The 21,900-nt window shown below is 39.4% G+C and overlaps 2 protein-coding genes across 4 annotated transcripts in view; one reads left to right on the forward strand and one right to left on the reverse strand.

The window, feature by feature from the left end:
• Nucleotides 1–11,362, forward strand: part of CCDC158 (coiled-coil domain containing 158) — a gene marked incomplete at both ends in the record, with an annotated part of 63,397 nt that extends 52,035 nt beyond the window's left edge. For 2 of the 3 annotated variants that reach the window (XM_084233829.1, XM_084233830.1), the window contains 6 exons: nucleotides 694–753; nucleotides 1,682–1,741; nucleotides 3,994–4,061; nucleotides 6,410–6,568; nucleotides 8,099–8,206; nucleotides 11,286–11,362. In XM_084233829.1, the coding sequence (XP_084089955.1) occupies nucleotides 694–753; nucleotides 1,682–1,741; nucleotides 3,994–4,061; nucleotides 6,410–6,568; nucleotides 8,099–8,206; nucleotides 11,286–11,362 (532 nt within the window). The remainder of the gene's footprint in view (nucleotides 1–693; nucleotides 754–1,681; nucleotides 1,742–3,993; nucleotides 4,062–6,409; nucleotides 6,569–8,098; nucleotides 8,207–11,285) is intronic. The other variant, XM_084233831.1, reaches the window with a different exon arrangement.
• A 7,486-nt stretch (nucleotides 11,363–18,848) lies between these two features.
• STBD1 (starch binding domain 1) lies at nucleotides 18,849–21,694 on the reverse strand (the record flags this gene model as incomplete). The annotated part of the gene is made up of 2 exons (XM_084232973.1): nucleotides 18,849–19,705; nucleotides 21,490–21,694. The coding sequence occupies 2 exons, from the start codon at nucleotides 21,692–21,694 to the stop codon at nucleotides 18,849–18,851; spliced, it is 1,062 nt and encodes a 353-aa protein (XP_084089099.1).
• Between the last annotated feature and the right edge of the window lie 206 nt (nucleotides 21,695–21,900).

Raw genomic sequence — 21,900 nt, forward strand, 5'->3', positions numbered from 1 at the left:
GCTCTGCTTCCCGCTCTGGCTCTGGTGAATTCTCTCATGTTCCCGTGCTTCTAACTATACCCAGTACTTGTATAAATAAATAAATAAATCTTTAAAAAAAAAATTAGTTATAAGTGTAAAAACACTTGCATTTTTGTCAGAACTCTATAATGTGCCTTCTGAGCAGTATTATTAAGCTCATTTAGTGGACAAGTGAACTTAGACATAGTTTGAGCGGCCTTCTCTTATGAAACAAAGAGACAAAGCCAAAAGTAAATGTTAGAGCCCCTGGCTGCCAGTACTACTCATTCCACAAGATTACTCTGACTTCCCCAATCAGAGTTCCATCACTTCAATAACTAATGTTGGACTTGAACAATATATTTTGTTTAATAATGTTGAAACATTACTGTTGGACTTGTATATATTTGGCCCCAACTTTAGAGAGTTTATGCTTTTTTGATGTAATCCTACAAATGACCTCTTCACTAAATCCTAAACTCAGTCTAAAGTTTTTAAGAGTTCGTGGAACAAAAGCATTTCTAAGTTGTTGAGTGTCAGTGGTAGCTGGTTGCAAAAGTGCTTAGAGACCTAAAATGTACTTTGCCTTGAATTAGAGTTTAATGCATATTAGCATTTGATTATTCTAAAAATACATGGAATCTGGAAATTACTCTTTATAGAATTAACTGAGGATTATACTTTTCTATTCAGAGATGACAGAGGAAGAGATTGCATGACCGAATCAAACCTGAGAGTAGAGTTATGTCATAGGTAAGAAGAATCTGTCCAAGAATTTTTTTTTGTTGATCAGGTAAGTTGGAAATTTTGTTTTATCGGATAGTTTACAAGGCAATTGGTGGGCATTTTGAGGTTCTTTGAAGGAAAGCTGTTACATTGTTTAGTTGTAACTAGAAATCACCTTAATCAGCCTTTTTTTTTTTTTTTTACTTATTTAAATTTTTTTCTGCTGTTTACCCATATGAAGATAGTTTATGGTATACCATAACAAAAAAGGAAGACTTATTCTACATTTGCATACATTTATAAGGGCTTACATAACTTTTGAGAGGAAGGTAGTCTGAAGGAAATTATTACAACCTCAATATAGGATTAAAAGAACTTCACTGAAAACAATCCCATTTTCCTCAGTAATTGAATAGTTGAATTTTTATATGAAATTATAAAAAAGAGCATAATGAAGTAAAATTCATAACCCCTAAAAAAAAACTTTTTCTGAGAACTGACGTCAGTCAAAACAAAGCGAGGGGGAGAAAAGGCTAATAGTAATTTGTTATTCATTTAGACACAGAAGCCATTGCCCAAAGGCCCTGCTCCCCACTGCCTGTGGGGAGCAGTTCCCCACTGCCTGCTCCCCACTGCCTGCTCCCCACTGCCTGTGGCATCAAGTGCTTGGCCCCTTGGCCTGACTCTGAACACTTCCCCTAACCTGTCACCAGCCTGCTTTACCCCTATCTTGTTTCCTAATCAAACACACTCCTGATTCCCAAAAGGATTTCATTTCTGTTTGTTTTTAAACTTTTCTTCATACTCTATTCTCTGCCTGTAAAGTCAGAGCCCCAAACCCTGTTTTGAATCTGTGTTTGTCTAAAAGCAATGTTCAGAGAAACAATTTTGTTTTTATCCATTAGGTAGAATTGTACTGTATAGTCCTTAATTTCTCCCATTCTTCTACCAACAGAAGCAACAACTCATTAAGGGAATCCACGGAAGGCAGCAAATCAAGTGAAACACTTAGCAGGTAAGAAATGATCTTACCAGCTCCCTGTTTTCAAAATGACCATGTTCTTCCATTAATCCAAAACTTCCCATGGTGCACACACTCTGTGCTGATGCTTAGACTGTAACAGGGACCAAGACGCATGTATTCTGTTTTCTAAATTGTTTTTTTTTTAAATAATAAATTTTATTTTTATATTCCCCATACAATTGCAACCCCCCCATTCTGACCCCAATCCCTCCCCTCCCGCCCCCCACCCCCCAAAAAGTGTCTCTGGTTCATAGTTTTTTGTTGATTTTGATTTTCACTTTCTTTTAGTTATTCATTTTCCTGGTCCCTTATTTAAGTTTTCTAGATTCCTGCTATGAGTGAGACCATCCAGTATTTTTCTTTTTCTTTCTGGCTTATTTCGCTGAGCATGATCCCTTCCAGCGCCATCCATGTTGCTGCAAATCATAAGATCTGTGTATGATTGATTGCCTGGAAAAATAGTTAAGCTTTGTCTTTTCTATCTCACCACTTATTAAAAAAAATAGCGACATCAAAGTCTTATTTATAGCCTAAGAATATGAAAATTATTTCTCTTGAAATTCCAGTTACACAGAGGTTTATTAATTGTATTTTTAGCACAACAAGCATAATGCCCTGTGCTAAATATGTATTTAGTGACTGAATTAACACAGTATTATAGAGGTTTCCTTACTGTCCCTTCTACATGATCTATACATGGTTAACTTGAATCTTTCTAAATATATCTTTCACTTAGCCTAAAAGAAGCAAGTTTTGATTTTCTTCTTATGTGGATGTGTAACACTGCATTGTAGCTACAACAAATATCTGCAGTTATCTACTACAGGTTTTTATTTTTATTGTTTTCTGGGTGTTTTAGATCTATTTCGCTTACGTATCTAACCAGTGACATAGACATTATTATTCCCAAATATAGGTTAGAAATGAAGAGTCAGATTGCTTAAGCAACTTGCCAAGGTCATCCAGCTTGTAAACAGTGGCATCAAATTTGAACTTGAGTCTAGTAGGCTCCTGAGCCCAGGCCTGTAACCACTCCTGTGCTCTGCCTCTGGGTAACCAGACAGCTGCCTGCAAAGAAGCCCCCAATCCTAGGCATGGAACACGGAGGGGCTACTTCCCCAAGAGAAGTAAAGCTCTACTATAGTTTTCCCACAATTAAAGAAATCTACTTCCTTCAGCAGTGATATATTAATAAAGAGGAGAGAATGATAAGAAAAATATGGAACCTAACTTTTGTGTTCCTATGGGAAAGGAGATTTTAAAATACTTAATAAAATTTTTGAAAATTGAAAACAAACTAGAAAATTAAAAATGCATTTGAATGCTCCCTACAATGACAAACTGGCCATTTTTAAAACTCACTTGAATGAGAAAGAATATCACAATCGCTGTTTTATTCTATTTCACTGTAATTACAACACTTTTACAGCAATATAAAATAGTTTACAGTAATTGACATTTTACAGTAATGTTTCTTAACTTAGAAACTGCTGCTGCCATATAAGCTGAATTGATATAGTCCAGACACTCAAGCAAAAAAAATATTTGAGAAGATATTGTTTGATAATTAAATGCATGACATTACAAAAGATATCAAGATTCTTTTATCTGCACTGCATTTTATCTTTTGTGATATCAGTATACTAGAGCCTCTGGGAAACCCCACTGTTTTCTTGGGAGAAATTGAGAGTTAAGAAGTGAGAATATCTTAGTATTAAAATAAAAAATTGTGTTGACCTCACAACCCCCCTACAACAGAACCATCTGGAGAACTACTGCCATAATATTCTTTTAGTGATACCAAACCACAGGGCACCATGTGGTATGTTACAGCTTACTGATTTAAATAAGTGTGATAGTGTTTATCAAGTGACACTACTGTTCTCAAAGTTTCTCCCAGCCACCCTTTGGCTTTTTAGTTTTAAAATAAGTCATTAAGATGGTGTCTTTTAAAATCCAGGAGAGAAATATTTGAATTTCACAGTTATTATTACACAAAAATGAACTTATATATAATATTTTCAATCTACAAAATGTTCATGGGGACTGAATGCATAAGATAATGCCACTTTGGGTCTCCTTCAAAGGGTATTTTTAGTAATTCTACAATTTAAGATTATGACCACCATCTTGAATTTAAATTTTAAGCCATCACTTTTGCCCACATTCACTTGCTTCTGTCCATAAATCTTAGCCTGTGTTTGTGAAATGAAATGCTTGCATGACCATTCTTATGCTTCCAGAGAGCCTGTCGCATTACATACAGCAGACTTGGAAGATTCACCTAGTTGCTTCGCATTCCCATCTATAGGTGAGTTTTCAACAAAAACACAGAAGTAAGGCCTGCTTATAACCCTGCAGGGGCTCCCCAATTCCATGAGAGTAAAGCCAGTGTCATTACAGGAGCATCTAAGTCCCCATTAACTCTCTGGCTTCACTTCTTACTCTTCCCCTTCATTCACTCTGCTTTATCCACCCTTGAACTATACTTTGAACATTGAGGCAGCTTCTACATTGGGACCTTTACATACTCTGGTCCCATCACATTACTAACTCCCTCATCTCCTTTAACCTGGTGTCAACTTCCCCAGTGAGATTTACTCTCACCACCTTGTTTAAAAATTGTAACACTCCCACACTCCCAGTTCCTGTTATCTTTTTCTTCTTATAAATTATATTTAACATCTTTTAATATACTTTATAAATTGCTCACTTGTGTTGTTTCTTGTGTGTCAATGACAAAACTGCACAAGAGCAGACATCTGTAATTGGTTCCCTGATATTTCAAGGGACTTAGAACCTTCCTAGCACAGAGCAGTTACTCAGTAAAGACTAAGTGGATGAAAGGAGAATAAAAGAACTGATATAAATGCAGATCTCCATGTAATTGCCAAAAACTTAATAGACAAAATGCTCTCTATAAAAATAAGATAAGGAGTGAAAGATACAGAATCTGTTGAAAAACAAAATGGCCTAACTCAGGCCTAACTCCTCAAATGGAGGAGAAAATTAAAAACATTACAGGGGCAAGCATTAGAAAAATAAAAAATAGGATAGGCATGACTAAAATAATCATCAGGAACTTAATGAACCACCTAAAGAAAATTATGTAAAAATAATTTTTAAAATCAAGAAAGATGAAAAATAATTACAGAGAATATGTTAGACTTGGAAGGCAAAGGCAAACCTGCGGACACATAATTAGTCTTCTTATGGAAGACAATAAAATAAAATAAATGGTAAAGTATGGAACCATGAAATTGGTTGGCTATAAATCTGGACAATGATAATGTAAATAGAGAAAACTGAGGTGCAAAAGGAAAGAGAAAGGTGAAAGATAAGTTTCCAAAAGTACTTTTCTTTAATGGAAGACTATCAATATATATCTAACATCAAAACATAATATTCTTATATTAAAAAGTATAATTTCTTAATTTTTAAGTAATTGTTATGCTGTGAGAGATTTCTTAACTAATATTTTGAAGAAAAGAGCATTTATATGAACAATTCCTTCAGATTTACACACATAAGTGTTTTTTATTGTTGCTGTAATAAACCTAAGTAAACACGACACATATCCTTGCCTTATTAGATTAATATATCTGAGTGCGTTTACCTTTTTTCATGTTATAAGTAACTTAGAACATGTTACTCTATTCATTGTCCTTTCAGCTTCATATAATTGTTGTAACATATTTTGACTATAAATGTAATAAATAACACAATGGAGTATTTGAAATGTTGTGTACAGTTCATATTTATTTAGATATATCCACATATTTACACTTTATTTTCTACCTGGCATTATTTTACTTAAGTCTTTAATGTTTTCTTTAATGTAAGTCTGCTTGTGACATATTCTCTCATTTTTCTGTTTGCTTTTTTTTTTTGAGGAGTATTTTTGCTGAGTGTAGAATTCTAGATTGACTTTTTTCCTTGACTTTGAAAATATCATTCCATTGTTTACTGGCTTTCATTTCCCCTACTAAGGAGTCAGCTCTAAATTTAATTTTTGTTCATTTAAATGTAATCTGTCTTCTTGCCTTCTGTCAGATTTAAGACTTTTTTTTTTTACTTTGGTTTTGTTTGTTTGTATTTTAGTAATTTTTATTGATGGGTCCAAGTATAATTTTCTTTATATAAAAAGAACCTGTTTAGGGTTTGGAGCAATGCTGCTTGAATCTGCAGAAGTCTATGCCTTTTTATTCAGATCTTACACATCTGTTTCTATTATCTGTGTTAATTTTCTTGGTTTTCTACCATGTTATTTTTGTCTCTTTGTATACCTGATTATTTTTATTGTGTGACAGACATATGAAAAATTATATAGATGGTTTGAGGCTTAGAGTGAGCCTCCAGAGAGCAGTCATGCTTACTTCTGCTAGACAACTGAAGATCAACTTAGCCTAATCAGGAATTAAAATGATTTGAAGCTAGACTTGAGGATCCCAAAGAGGTGGTCTAGTACCTGTTTATCCTTATTCCTAACACTTAATCTTTTTCACTGACTAGGCCTTCTTAATTCTATCCATATATACAGAACATCCCACACCCCCATAATTGGGAACATTTTCTCATTAAAATTTGATGTTTTGAGAAGTGCAGTGAACTATTTTTAATGAATTCTGTCCTTTTTCTTTTGTTCTTGCAAAATTTTAGCAAGTCCATCTATGAAAAATTCAATTTCGCGTTCATTCCATTCTTCTCCTAAGAAGTCTCCAGTTCACTCACTCCTAACTAGTTCTGTTGACGAGTCCATAGGTTCTGCATCACAATATAGACCTACCAAACCTACTCATTCACCTGATTCTGTTAAAGGTAAGAATGACCTGTTATCACTGATGATATCAATTGATTTTATATTTTGGTGAACTGAAGTTTCTTTTCTATAATCAGAAGTAAATAGATGTAAGATATTGTATTTTCATATGCAAGCTCTGTTTATACTGTGTAACTTAAATGGGGATTACTTGAATAGAATGGTTATTGTATCCATACACAAGCTTTAGTAAATATATGTTTGTAAATATTTTGTCTTTCTGTGACATGAGTAATGACATTTTTTTCTCATTTTATAATGAGAAAATCTCACCCAAGATTTTGGGTGTTCTTTTATTAAATACTGTAACTTTACTTATTTACACTTCTTTTGGTTCTCTTCAGGTTTTGCCTTTGTTAAGTGCAAGCAAGCATCTGTCACACACACTTATCAAAGTATTCTCATTTTTAAATTTAAGTTCATTTATTATTTGCTAAGTCAGATGGGAAATGGTTTGGTTTAGAATAAATGTCTGATAAGTAAATGGACATTAAAATATATATGTGTATGGAATTAAACATCTTAGGTGACAGTGAGCGCCCCAGCGCTCCCTGGCACAGTTCCCTTTGAGAAGAGATAAATTCAGCAAGTCGTTGCATCACTGTTAAGTCAACTCTTAGTCTTTTGAAATTCTATGCCTAACACATTTCTAGATCCTAAAAAAGTAGAAAATCAGAATCTAAGCAGATGCTAGTACTAACTTATTTTAGGGGAATAGGTTGGTCACTTCAGTTTTAATTTATGGTTATATAATAGCATGGTATTTTCCCCCCATTACTGAGTACTCATCAAACATCATGTATTTTATATTATCTGCTTTAAATATCTCTGAGAAACTGTTTTCATCCTTTTAAGTTAAGAGTATTTTCAGATGATCGCCCTCATGACTAACATCTATAATAGATGTTTGTAGGAAAAATAAACTGTCAATTTTTTTCACTATTGTACAGCTAGTCATGGGCAAAGATGAAAACAAATACCTTGAGATTGCCAATCTCATATTTTTCAGAGGTTGACACAATTTAGCATACATGTTAGAGAATAGATTACACACTTCTAGCCCCTTCTAGGTTCACTGTGGCCATGTCAACATCCATACTACCCTCACCCATCATATAATCCCCTCCTCCGGTGACAGCAACTAAAATGGGCACTTGGCTTCACACACACTCAAAAATGTTGCCAGTTCTATAGTAAATCTGGCTCTCCAAATCCTAAACTAATGAAATCATTCAGGTTTGGCATGAAAGCTGTCATCTATAATGTAGCATGTTGTCATTAAACTTGAAATATTTCTTTTACTTGTCCAACTTAATGCTATGCACTTAAATAATAGTAAATCAGATTGATTGAAAACAAAATCAAATAAGCTAGTATAATATCATTTAGATAAGACACTTCTATAGTTTAAAGTGGTGTTTTAAAGTTCTATGTTTTAACGGAAAGGTCATTTAACCTGTAATTAGAAAATTTCTAAAAAAAAATACTGAATAGACTTTTAATATCACATCTAAGCAATTTTCTAATAGCTTCACAGTCTCAGCCAATAGAAACAACAGGGAAAACATGCCGGAAGCTTCAGAACAGGCTGGAAAGTTTGCAAACTCTGGTAGAAGATTTACAGATGAAAAACCAAGGTACAGTATATATTTTTGGAGAGGTCTTCCTTGCTCCAAAGAATACTCACCTTCCTACAGGTTATGTCTCTCTATATAGACCCACTGAAAAGGACACTCGAATTAGCAATTAGAAATCTTAGTCAAAACATGAGAGTCTTAACCAGAATTAATCCCTAGACTAGTTGTGTTTGACCTTGGATGGGTCACCTCGATCCTGCTTTATTTATTCTTTCACCTAATAATGATGAAAATACTGTTGCTCCTTTTTTATGGACTTGAATTCTGAGTGATTTTTCACATGGGACTTTCTCACACACTGTCTTTCTTGTCTTTGTTACATCTGTAGACAAACATTTGTATGGTAGTAGCCAGAACAGGATTGCAGGCAATAGCTAGAAAGCAAAATAACAGTATTTAGCCTTACACAGATTTTTTTTTTTTAATGTTCTCTGTAGAGAACTGTCTGGAACAGATTATTCTTTGAAGTTTTTTTTAAAAATATACTTACTTTCTTTTATCATTGTTATTTGTTGAACAGTATTTGATTTCTCCCCTTAGGTGCAATACCCTTATTTCTCCCACCACCACAGCACCCCTGACCCACCACCACCAAGTCCCTTGTGCTCTTCCCTCCCTTGTTTTGACCCCTCTCCCTCCTGCTCCCTGCTGTATGCCTCAGATCTATGGTCAGCTTGCAAAATTGTCTTTTACCTGACCTTTTGGTTTCTCTTATAGTGTGTATAAGTAAACCATCCAACATTTATCTTTTCCTTCTGACTTATTTTGCTTAGTATAATCCCTTCTAGCTCCATCCATGTTGCCACAAAGAGCATGAGTTTATCCTTTTTGATTGTTGAGTAGTATTCTAGTGTCACACCAGGATTTTTAAATTAGCATGGTGTTACAACAGACTGTGCCACCCAATGAATCACTAAACAGAAAAGATAAACTACTTATAAATATACTAAAACCATTTGAATGAAAAATTGTTGTAATTTGCAGGTGACAGATAACTTTTAGGCCACAAGATCTAACTGGATATTTCCATAAATGTAGGAGGGTATGAGTATGTTCCCATGGGAATGGGAGGCGTTCAGGTCTTGTGCTTTGCTGACATAAATTCATAAACCCAGAAACTTTTGTCAGAAAGGCTTTGATTTTGTAGAACACATGTTCTTCTTACTCCATTTTTCCACTTCTAAGAATATAATATGTCGCTAGATGAAAGTAATATTTTTCTAAGAATAAAGCCTTGTAAAATAAAATAAAAATGTTATTAATAATAGTAGTTGCTATTACCATTTATTAAACACTTACTAGTTATGGGCCAGACCCTAAACTCATTGCTTTCCTTATATTTTCTTCATGTGACCTTCAAATCACTAGGAAGTGATTTCTAATATTTTATTATTTGATAATGAGGAAACAAAACTATGGCCACCAACAGCCAATAAGTTCTAAGTCACACAATGAGTAATAGAGCTGGGACTTGATACCTGAAATTTCTGACTCCAAAATACATTGAAGTAATAGCAAGTTGTTATTTTAAAAAATACTAAGTTCTTTATGGTAACCCCAGATGCATGTGTATATAAAGATTGAAAAAATGATTTTAAGTTTGTGGGTTTTTTAACAGATGCATATTTTATCATATTTTGACCTATATTTCTGTGTTTATCTGAGTAATGTCACCATGTAATTATCCAAGCAAAAAACCTATTATGTTTGTTTTGTAAAAAAAAAAGAAATTCACAAATTTAGTGGTCTTATGAGTTTCAAGAATCAGGCCCCACACACAGAAGCACACACAAAATGGAGGACATTTATAGACAGCAAGAGAGTGGAATGAGATTATTAGCAAAAGAAAATATGATAGCATGTAGTCTCCTTCCTTTGCAGAATGCAGTGGGTCCCCTCATTGACTGGTTTAGGATTATATTTTTAAGAGAGGTTGAAACTGTAATAGCTACTAAGTTTGGGTAGATGCCCAGCATGACAGATTTCATATTCTGCCAATGTTTTCTATTTTTAAGTCATTCATATAGAAAGACCTTTTTATTGGATGACTTATCTCTTGGAAATTATGAAACAAATGTTTTGTTTTGTTGAAAGATTTATTTTAATTTATTTATGCATACAAGAACTGGGATACAGGCCAGAGGTGCAGGGGGTGAGAAGAGTCACCAGAGACAGAGTGGGGAGCAGAACAGGCAGATCTACTGAAATACACTGCTGAAGGGAGCAGTGGGCAAGATAGGAGAGGTCTGCTGCACCATGTGGGTTAGCTCCCTGGCCGGGGATTGAACTCTTGTTGCAGTGGCTGGCGATAGCTTGATAGTGCTGAGATTTTAACCCCTGTGCCACCAGGGAGGCCCATGAAGCAAATATTTTTAAATAGAATTTTGAGAATATTTATCAGAATTTAGAGTGTACATTTGCTTTGACTCAGAAGTTCTACTTCTAGCAACTTGTTCTATAAGATATAGCTGTACAAATACACAAAAGTATTTGTTTATGAGCTTATTTAATATTATAATATAAATGAAAATAAAAAAGCAGGTTTTAAATGTAGTTACTAACAGGATGAGGCTTTCATATAAGGTAATATTATGTAGTGTAGTACAACATGAGCGAAACTGGAAAAATACTAACATTTTGTTAAGTGAATGAAGCAAGCTACCAAACAATTTGTACCACGTGTATTTCCATATGTATAAAGAAGAAAATTTGTATATGTATATATATGAAGATATTCACCAAATCATTTGGAATCAACCTCTGAGGGTGTGGGACTCAGCTGATTGATGGAACAGAAATGACTGCTTCATCTTTGTGCTCTTTAGAGATGTTCAAATGGTTTCCAACTAGGTTTTCTTACCTCTATAATAATAATTATCATGTTCATTTAAAACTTCTGAAAAAGCTTCATTCCAGGACATCAATGTTTTTAAAAAGATGCTAGCTTACAATTTTTAAGAACTTCTAGAGCTCAGAATCAGAATTTATCCATTCTATAGCAGCAAGCTGACATTTTAAGAAATACAGAATAGAATTTAAGATCTAAGTAAGTGTTCTTTGTTTTTACCAACATTTACAGCAATGTCTTCAATGATCAGAAATCAAGAAAAGAGGATACAGAAAGTGAAAGACCAAGAAAAAATGTTACTAAAGTGATGCATTGCTTGCCTATTCTTTACAGAGGGATGAAGCCCAATTAATTGTGGTGTTATATAATTAGTACCCTGTGTACTTTTTTTCTTTTTATGTGAAAATTTAATAAAAAAGGCCCTGTACTGTAAACTATTTTGAAATAAACTATTCTTGAATGTCTCACAGTAAAACTTCAACAGTACTAGCTACATGTGAAAGTATTCAGACCTTATAAAGAGTATTAATTTGTGATGATGTTAGTGGGCAGACTGAGGGGCACCCCAGCACCCCCAACATGCCTGGTCTAAATGGGTTCTGCCACCTGCCATTAAAAAACAAAATATACTCAGTATATATACCTTCAGTAGAAAAGAACTTTAATACCATTAGTATATAATAGAGAAAAGAGAAAGAATATGGTTAAAATAGTTTCCCCATGAAACACCCAAAGTCTCCCACTGCCATGTGGGTAAATGCCCAGCCAAACAGAGTTGGCCCAAAGCAGGGCCACTGAGGCCCAAAAACTTGCCACAAGTCAAAGGCACCTTCCGTTGGGGAACTATATGGAAGGGGCAAAAGTCTGGAAGGAAAAGAGCAAAATTAAAATACCAGTCAATATAAAGGCTGCCATTGTCAGCCTCCCCATGGGTCTCTCACCCACATCTCTGTCTCTTTCAAGTGTCCCTCAAGTTCCTGATAAAAGTCCAAGGCCGAGAAGTAAGTGCAGCTTCTTCACATGTCTCTCTACTCCACGTCCCTCCTCTGTCTTTTTCTCCCTTCTTCCTAAGTCCTCTCCCCAGTCTTCTCCCAGTCTTTTGTAGCTTCTCCTCAACACTGAGCTCTACCCTTCCTTGAGTGAGGCAGGGAACCTGGGACGTCCCCTTTCTATGGGAATTACATTGTTACAGTGATACCAATGTGTTAAAATAATTATTTTCTTTACTAGTCCAAGACAATAGTCAATTGTTTTCTTCAACTTAAAAAAATCATCCTGGGAAAAGACTAATTGCGATAAAGTAAAAATCAAAATCAACAAGCAACTATAGACCAGAGACACACACTACAGTGGAGGGCGAGGGGAGAAGAGGGATTAGGGTCAGAAAAAGGGGGTGGGAATTGTATGGGGAATATAACCAAAATGAAAATGCATACTATAAAGGGCAGGACTGGACCACAGTGCAGGTTTTCTGATCCAGCAGACCGGGTAAAGGAGGAATCAGAGTCCTTAGTGGCTTTTTGCAGGTCTCTTTATTGGGATTTACCCGGTACACAGCAGGTAAGGGTGCTGGGGGGCTGGGAGGCTGGCAGGCCTCCCAGCCACCAGCAAGTCCTCATTCTATCTGGGCTCTCCGGCCTTCTCTCAGGTTCTGCTTCTCTGCTTCTCTCTTGGCTTCTCTTCGGCTTGTCGGCTTCTACTGGCATCCCCGTGATGCTGATCTTAAAAGCCCAGTCTTAGCCCAGGTGAATCCCATCTACCTATGCCCACACCCTACTCTAGGTGCCCGCCATCAGGCATGCATTCAGGACCGCAAAGATCCATCATCTGTTCTGATGGCGGGAGGGCAGAAAAACCTGACATTTTTTCCTTACCCTACTCATACATTATGCAAAAATGAAAAATGATGTAAGAATTATATAAAATAAAATAATTCATTAAAAAAATCATCCTGGGGGCCCCCCCAGTGGCGCAGCGGTTGAGCGCTGGGTTGCGAAGCTGCCCGCGGCCTCTGCGGCGCCGGTTCGATCCCCGGCTACCGGAGGAGGATCCCACATGGCGCGCAGACCTCTCCTGCCCCCCCACCCCGCTGCTCCCCTCAGCAGTGTACTTCGGTCCTTCTGCCTGCTCTGCTCCCTGCTCTGGCTCTGGTGAATTCTCTCACCCTCCTATGCTTCTGACTTACCCAGTGCATGTATAAACAAAAAACAAACAAATAAATAAATAAATAAAAATGCCTCTATAAAAAAAAATCAATAAATCTTAAAAAAAAAAAAAAATCATCCTGGGGGAATGTAAGGGCAGGAATGACACAATGAAGGTTTCCTGATCCAGCAGACCGGGTAAAGGAGTCAGAGTCCTCAGTGGTTTTTTGCAGGTCTTTTATTGGGATTTACCAGGTACACAGCAGGCAGGGGTGCTGGGGGGCCGGGAGGCTGGCAGGCCTCCCAGCCCCCAGCAAGTCTTCATTCTATCGGGCTCTCCGGCCTTCTCTCAGTTTCTGCTTCTCTTGCTTCTCTCTCGGCTTCTGCTGGCGTCCCCGTGACGCCACCCTTAAAAGCACAGTCTTAGCCCAGGTGAATCCCATCTACTTATGCCCGCACCCTATTCCAGGTGCCCGCCATCAGGCATGCATTCAGGACCGCAAGGATCCATCAGCTAACCTGATGGCAGGAGGGCAGAAAAGCCTGACATTTTCTTCACCCTACAGGGAGAATTTCTTCCACGTGAAAGTGAAAAATGCCCAGAACATAAGGACAAATTCCAATGTACTGACAGGGATTCTGAGTGTGACCCAGAACTCACTGTTCTGTCAATATCAGTGAAATAATCAAGTAACAAAACATTGAGGCCTCAAATAACAAAACATTGAGATCTCTAATCAAAATATTTAGCAGTGTCTTTCACATGTTAATGACTACAAAGAAAAAAAACCCTCATTCTTTAGTCAATAGATGACTTCCACAGATTGAATGAATTTAGTCTGCCTTAATAAGAATTTAACACATTAGAGGGGTTTTTATGTGGAGTTTTCCAACACCAGTAGCCAATTGTCTGTGGACACCAACTGAGCCTACTAAAGTCAATTGACTTCTGACACTACCTGGAGTTAAGTGTCAGATTCCATAGATTTAAGAACTTAGTCCCACAAAGCTGCCCCATCCCCCGATCCTGATTTCCAGACGTCAGTCACATATCCCAGGTCACTTGTACTTCTGACTGGCCAACTATGAAGTGGGGGTTCCCACATTCCCATTATCTGTTTTAATTTGCTAGAATGCATCACAGAATTCAAGAAATTGCTTCACTTACTATTACCAGTTTATTGTAAAGGATAAAACTCACAAATAATCAAATGGAGCAGATACATAGATAGGGGAAGCTATGGGGTTCCAGTGCACGAGACTTCCATGCCTCTGTGGGTGAGTACCTCGATGTCACCAACTGGGAAGTTCATCAACTTTCATTATTCCACAGTTTTTCTAACACTTAATCCTCAGCCCTGGATCCCATTCCTGGAATCAGGGCTGCACATTCCAAACTTTTAATCACTTGGTTTTTGTGGTGACCTGAGTATATCTAGGGGCCTACGGTAATTCAGCCCATCAGTATAAACTCAGGTGCAATCTAAAGTGTTTCATTTATTTATTGTCCTAGTTTTTTTTAAGATTTATTTATTTATTTGTTTATACAAGTACTGGGTACAGTCAGAAGCGCGGGAGGGTGAGAGAATTCACCAGAGCCAGAGCGGGGAGCAGAACAGGCAGACTGACGCAGAAATACACTGCTGAGGGGAGCAGCAGGCAGCTGGAGAGGTCTATGCGCCATGTGGGACCCTCGCCGGTGGGTGGCCCGGGATTGAACCGGTGCTGCAGAGGCTGCGGGCAGCTTCATAGCCCAGCACTCAACCAATGCACCACCAGGGAGGCCCTATTTATTGTCCTAGTTTTAAAAAAAATTTTATTAATTAGTTCTTTTTCCCTTACATCATTGTAGTCCCCCCAAAGTGCCTCATTTTAAATAACAAAAGCCACTCCTATGGTACAGGAGATCCCAAGGGTCAGAGGAGCTCTGTTCCAGGAACCAGAACAAAGTCCAAATATATTATTGTAGGGTAAGGAAAAAATGTCAGGCTTTTCTGCCCTCCCGCCATCAGGATAGATGATGGATCCTTGCGGTCCTGAATGCATGCCTGATGGCGGGCACCTGGAGTAGGGTGTGGGCATAGGTAGATGGGATTCACCAGGGCTAAGACTGTGTTTTTAAGGGTGGCATCACGGGGACGCCAATAGAAGCCGAAAGAGAAGCCAAAAAAGAAGCAGAGAAGCTGGGAGAGAGAGAGGGAGGGGAAAGGGAAGAGAGGGGGAGGGGGGGAGAGAGAGAGAGAGAGAGAGAGAGAGAGAGAGAAGGCCAGAGAGGCCAGATAGAGTGAAGACTTGCTAGGGGCTGGGAGGCCTGCCAGCCTCCCGGCCCCCCAGCACCCCTGCCTGCCATATGCCTGGTGAACTCCAATAAAAGACCTACAAAAAACCACTGAGCACTCCGACTCCTCCTTTACCGGGTCTGCATGGGATCAGAAAACCTGCTCTGTGTCCATGTCCTGCCCTTACAATTGTTATACCCCATTTTGTGAAGCAAATAATGGGAGACCAAATGCAAAAATGTCTCGGTTGTACCAAAGACAATAGGGACAGTGCAGCAGACGCTAGCTGTCCAGAATCTGTACTCCTGTTCCACAGTGCAGATGTCACCAAGAAATAGCTGTCCATCTGTAACAGGGAACCTCCCCCTTTCCTGGTCCCTGTTACACATCCAGAGGCTCTTTCTCAGCTCCTCCTTCCCTCTCACCTGATCACCTTGCCAGTTCTCTCTGATGGCATGTGGACAGAACAATATTTGGCACTTTCTGACCAAAAGTTTAAGTAAGTCTGTGTTTTTCCTCACTTTATTTCTCCTTCCATGGGCTGGGGAGAGGATGGTGATGTCCTAGGGGAAGGTAGAGCCATAGGACAGAAGCCCCTAGGTGACAATCTCTTCAAGGACAGCAGTAGCTACTGTGGACTATTTACTGTGGACTGCTAAGTGAGCAAGAAACTGGCCTTTATACATGTATGCCTTCTGTGACAGCAGCTAGCAGCAGCCCTAAGCAGTGCAGATAATGAACTATGTAGGGTATACACACTCCAGCTACAAAACCCTTAGTTCCTCAGCAGTCTGAACACATCCAATTTTAAGTAATGATTTTCAGAAATATAAAGTTTAGTATAACATATAGCTCATAAATCAATCAGCTTTACTAAAAGGTTAATATTTATTTTATCAAGCAATGACAAAATGGCCAGCGATCAAACTCTAAATTATTGTAAATTGTTTTACCTTTCATTTTACCTAAGGAATGCTTGGATATTCTGCCTAGTAATAATAAATGCCTTCTGAAGGCCTCCCTGTAGAGAATTCATTGTGAAGTAAGAAGTATGTGGGAATTCAACATGAAAGTTCTATGAGCCCCAAACTGCCAAACATAGTTCTTTAAGCACTTTCTAACCTATTTTCAATTAAGTGTGTGCTCTTTTCAGCAAAGCTCATTGGTAATTGTGATTAAATATTGTTTTGCCAAAAGGTGTAATTCTTATTAAAAGTTATTTTAGCATACAGGAATTCTAGTGTACTCATATATAATATCCCTCCAACGGTGAAATAGTCACTTTTTCTCCAAAAGGAGGATTGAAAACAGACTTCAGTGCTTCCTGATATTTCTTTTCTGCATGTTTTTAGTGGAGGGAAATATTAGTATTTATCTTACATCTAAGCAAATATGGCGCTAAGATGTAGAAAAATGATTCAGACACTTGAAGACATTAAAACTCAGCCTGTATTATTTTTTCAGGTATAATAGCAAAGTTTAAATGTTTGTTTCTTCTTAGAGCAAAGAGGTGCATCTATATCACTGTCCTGTTATAATATTTTTACCCAACACAGCTGTTGGTATGAAAGGAGAGAAAAGGATGAGGCTAGTGCTGGGGGAAAGTCTGTCTAGAGCTAGAGTGTGAAGGGGTCTTACAAAGACCCCATGAATGATGGAATGTTCTTCCCTGCAGTCAGGCATACTTGTACCTCCGTTTCCCTAAGAGGTATCACTTGGCCACCTTCTTTTCCTCCTAGGTTGCTTGATTCTGATTAGGTCCCTTGTTTCTACACCAACCTTCAGTCATTAAATCAAAGCCATACTTGTTACCTTCAAACCATACCTGGAAAAAACAAGCCAAAAGCTTTGGGAAGTCTTTTTATTATTATTATTAAATTTGTTAATTTTCTTACATTGCTCTTCATTTTTGTATAGTATTTGATTTCTCCCCCCAGGTGCAGTCCCCATAAATCTCCCACCACCATATCACCCATAAACCATCAACATAGTCTCCTGTGCTCTTCACTCCCCTGTTTTGATCCCTCTCTTTCCCCTTTTATCCCCCCTCCCCTGCTGTATGCCTTAGACCTATAGTTTGCTTTCAAGTTTTGTCCTTTTTTGGACCTTTTGTTCAGTTTCCTTATATTCCTCCTATAAGTGACACCATCTGATATTTTTCTTTTTCCTTCTGACTTACTGAGCATAATCCCTTCTAGCTCCATCCATGTTGCTGTGAATGGCATGGGTTTTTATCTTTTTGGATCGTCAAGTAGTATTCCATTTTGTGTATACATCACATCTTCTTGATCCATTCATCTATTTTTGGGCACTTAGGTTGTTTCCATATCTTACCTATTCTAAAAAGTGCTCCTTTGGGTAGATTCCTAGGAGTGGAATTGCTGGGTCATATGGTAGATCCATTTTAGTAATTTGAGCGTCCTCCACACAGCTTTCCATAGCTGGCTAGACTAGTTTGCATTCCCACCAGCAATGCAAGAGGATTCCTTTTTCTACACATCCTCACCAGCTTTGTTGTTGCCAGTTTCTTTTCAATATGGGGCAGTCTCACTGGTGTGAGGTGGTATGTCATTGTGGTTTTAATTTGCATTTCCCTGATTATAAGTGATGTTGAGCATTTTTTCATCTATCTGTTGGCCATTTGCATTTCTTCTTTAGAGAAGTGTCCTTTTAGCTCTCCTGCCCATTTTTTCACTGCTTTGTTTACTTTGTTTTTGTTGAGTTGTGTGAATTCTTTGATCTTTGATATTAGTGCCTTATCAGTTGCATGGAGTGCAAATATTTTCTGCTTTGGGAATTCTTAATATATCACCTCATATCCTTGCTAATTACACTGAGTGCCCAGATATGATCACAATTCCATCTGGTGTTGACTATTTTGAAATAAAAAATATGTGCATGGTTAAAAAGGCGTTTCTCCGGTTGTCCCAATAGGAAATCAGTTATTTCTGAATAAGATTTGTTTTAATCCCTTGGTTTAAGGATGGCCCAAAGGATCAAGCCTGAATGCTGTATAGCTTATTAGTTTCTGTACTCCATGATCAGTCCACACCTGAAGTTGAACCACGTTCTTCCCCAAGAGATCCAATTCCTAAAGTAATGCTGGATCTGCATTAATACATCCATTGATGCTACAGGGGGAAAAGTCCAGGATCGTGGGAGGCAGTAACTGCATATATACATGTGTATATGTACAATTGTGTGTGTCTGTGTGTGTGTGTAGTGTACATTAGACAAAAGCCACTAGCAAATTTGAAACAATTCTGTTAGCTACATTTGAAGTTACACTATATTTTATTTTATTCAATGTGCTCCACAACCTTAGCCTCTTGCACATGCTACAATGTCTCTCTAATGCTTTGTAAACCGAATCATAGAACCCCCCATGACTTGCAAACCACTTTATCCTCATGGCCAGTCTCTAAGAGTCTGTTGCTGCACTCTTCCCAACGGGTAACTTCCCCATTCTCTACCACCACAAACTTCCACTCCACCACTGTATCTGCTGGCAGGGACACAGTATGAGACCACAGTCCATCCTTGCTACACTGGAGTGGGACAAAAGTATTCCATCTCCCTAGATTCTCATGGTCGCCAGTTACTGCAATGAATTGCACACCAGTGCTTGTGAGATAATGGATCTGGAAACTGATACTGACTTGCTGAGACTCCGAAGACAACTTTACAACCCTTTTTGTTTTCATACCCACTTCCTGACCTCTTGCTTCCACAAAACTACTTCTGCCATGGTCCAGTCCCTGGTTTGAGCTTAACATCGAAAACTCAAGGCTGCCATCCAAACCAACATCGCCCCAAGATGAGTGCCTGGACACCATTTCCCAGTCTTCAGGATCAGTCAGGTCCTGGCTGTCCATTCGTGCCAGACTCACTTCTTCAACTTTGTCCATAAACTGGTTGCTAGAAGGCAACTTCTCAGCAAAGCCTGGAGCTGCTTTACCAGGTGTCTCTTGTCCTTTTTGGAATCCCCATTCTCCTATAGAAGATTCAAGGCTTCGATTTCTTGAAACTTCAGAGTAACACCGAGAGTTCCTAGCCTCAGAGGCAGCTAGACACTCTGTATCTGGAAACCATCCCGAAGAAACATTCTCTCTTGAATCATCATAGTTACCATCTTTTCCAGGACTCTGTAGTCTCCACCTTGCTTCTTGCAGGCTACCAGTCCCTTTAGTGGCTGAAAGCAAAGACGCATTGTTTCCTTGGCGATGTTCTTTTTTAAAAAAGGAAAAATTAAAGGTGTTAGGCAGTTCGCATGAGAAAAAAATATTAGGCTGAAAAAATAGGTTTAGCTATTGAAGACATTACTACTAACCTACCTGCAGTTCACAAAATTCATCTTTATTAAAATCAAGTATTAGCTACCTGGTAAGTTCACAACACTGTGCTCTTATGAATGTGCGCGTATATCCAACAATAAAAGGCACATGCAGGAGAATCAGAGTTCTAGTACAAGAATGTAAATGAAGTGGCAAATCAAGGAGGCAGAAGTGTGCCCCTGTCATGGTCCTCTAGGTCCATATGCCAGGTCACACTGGCATGCAGCCAAGTCAACTTGTTTTGCTCCTGTCATCAAAACATGTCCAGCCTGTGGGGTGCAAGGCTACGTGGCTATCCTACATACCAGAAGGGTACACGTATACTCCAAGAACTGCATGCAGACCAGGGATCAAGTCAAACTGGAAACTGTGCATAGATCAGCTCAGCTGTCGCTGGGAGAATGCAAAGGACAGCAATAAATCACTGGGCTGGAGCTGGCAGAGGGGTAGTTTCTCCTTGCCAATGCTGTGCACATCAGAAACTTCTCCAACAAATAATAAAGCTTTTTACACATGCACCCCATTGCACACTGTGAAAATGTTCTTAAAGTACACAATCCAAGCTCCTTGGAGACTCAGTTTCCTTCCGGGTCACCTTACTGTTAGTGCAAACAGCTCCCTTCAAAATTTAAATCATACAATCTGCACAGATGAGTTTTTTGGGAAGAAGAGATTTGTTTATTTTTGTCTCTAATGATGGAGTTGGAAGTGAAACAGTGCTGTGACTCCCCATGTTTTGCAATCTAAAACATGAGACTGGTTTTCAGAAAAGGAAGAGAAATGAGCCCTCTGTTCATCCCAAGCGAGTCATAGGGAAGACAGGGGCAGATTTTCAAGTGGCTACATATAAACACCACTCCACTAAAAATAAAGTTCACATATGTCATTTTCACCATTAGACTGGAGTCCAGGCCTGGGCAGTCGGCCAAGGGTGGGGGCACTGGATTGTCAGGTCTCTGCTCTGCTCTTACTTTGCCTAATACTGTCTCTTTGAAATGTAGAGACAAACCTAAATGTCAGTTCTACACATCAGAATTGAGTATCCTATTAAGTACTCCTACTTAAGTACTCCTTGCCCCAGGAGTTAGACAGCCCAGCACTGTTGTTGGGGGTGAGCAAGGAGAATTTCTGAAAGTTCTTAAAGGGCCTACAGTTCCAGGGCTTCAGCAGAGGCCTTTCTGGACAGAGTCCAACCTGAACTTTGCCTTCCAGACAAAAGCATCCAAATAGCCGGTGTTCCCAAACCAAGCTTTTCCATGCGGTGAGGGCTGGGAGGACTCGAAGCTATGAGATTGGGACTGAGAAAGTGTCCCTGCTCAGTCAGAGTTTTAAGAGGATTGTAAAAGCGCCCCTAAACCTAAGCATTCCTTTCCCAAGGCCAGGAAGCTGCACCTGCTCTGCACCAATCTCCTGCAGGAGGAGCAGCCCAACCGGCTGGAGGGCTGGGAAGGTCCTCAGGGGCGGGCGCCTGGACACCCAGAAGTTGACCGCACCGGGACGACCTTCTAGGGCATCTCCCAGGCCTCAGTGGAGAGCAAGAAGCCTGCACATTACGTGCTACGAGCCAGGTTAGAGGAGGCGCTTGGGGAATGGACTGTTAGGAAAGCTCCAGGTTGGTTTTGGGCGAACTTTGAGCCCCCTGGCAGATCTGGCCTCAGGTCACGCGGAGGAGGAATACCTGGTTTAGTGACCAGCTCCCGCTTGGAAGGTCCAGGGTTCAATCCACCGCCAGCTCGATCGCCTCCCGCAGCCACAGCCTCCCCGAGCCGGGCGTTCTGATCCGGCTCCGCACCCTGGTCCTTTCCCTTGTCCCGCAGCAGCCAAACGAAAAGGGCCCCGGCCAGACCCCCGCCGACCAGCAGGGCGGACCAGACGGCGCCCATGGCTCAGAGGCCGTAGCTGCGGGCGAGGCCGGTCTCCGGGATCCCGGACTCCGGTCTTCAAGAGGCGACACACCTACTCTGCCCGCTGCAGCCTGTCACGGTCCCGGCGGCGGGCTCTCCAGCGCAGGGCCGAGCGGTCGGCTGCTAAGCTTCAATTTCCCAGCCCCGCCCCACTCCCCGCCCCCGGGCTGCAGCCCCAGCCTCCA

This window comes from Talpa europaea (assembly GCF_964194135.1).
Source record: "Talpa europaea genome assembly, chromosome: 5".
Classification (NCBI taxonomy): Eukaryota; Metazoa; Chordata; class Mammalia; order Eulipotyphla; family Talpidae; genus Talpa; species Talpa europaea.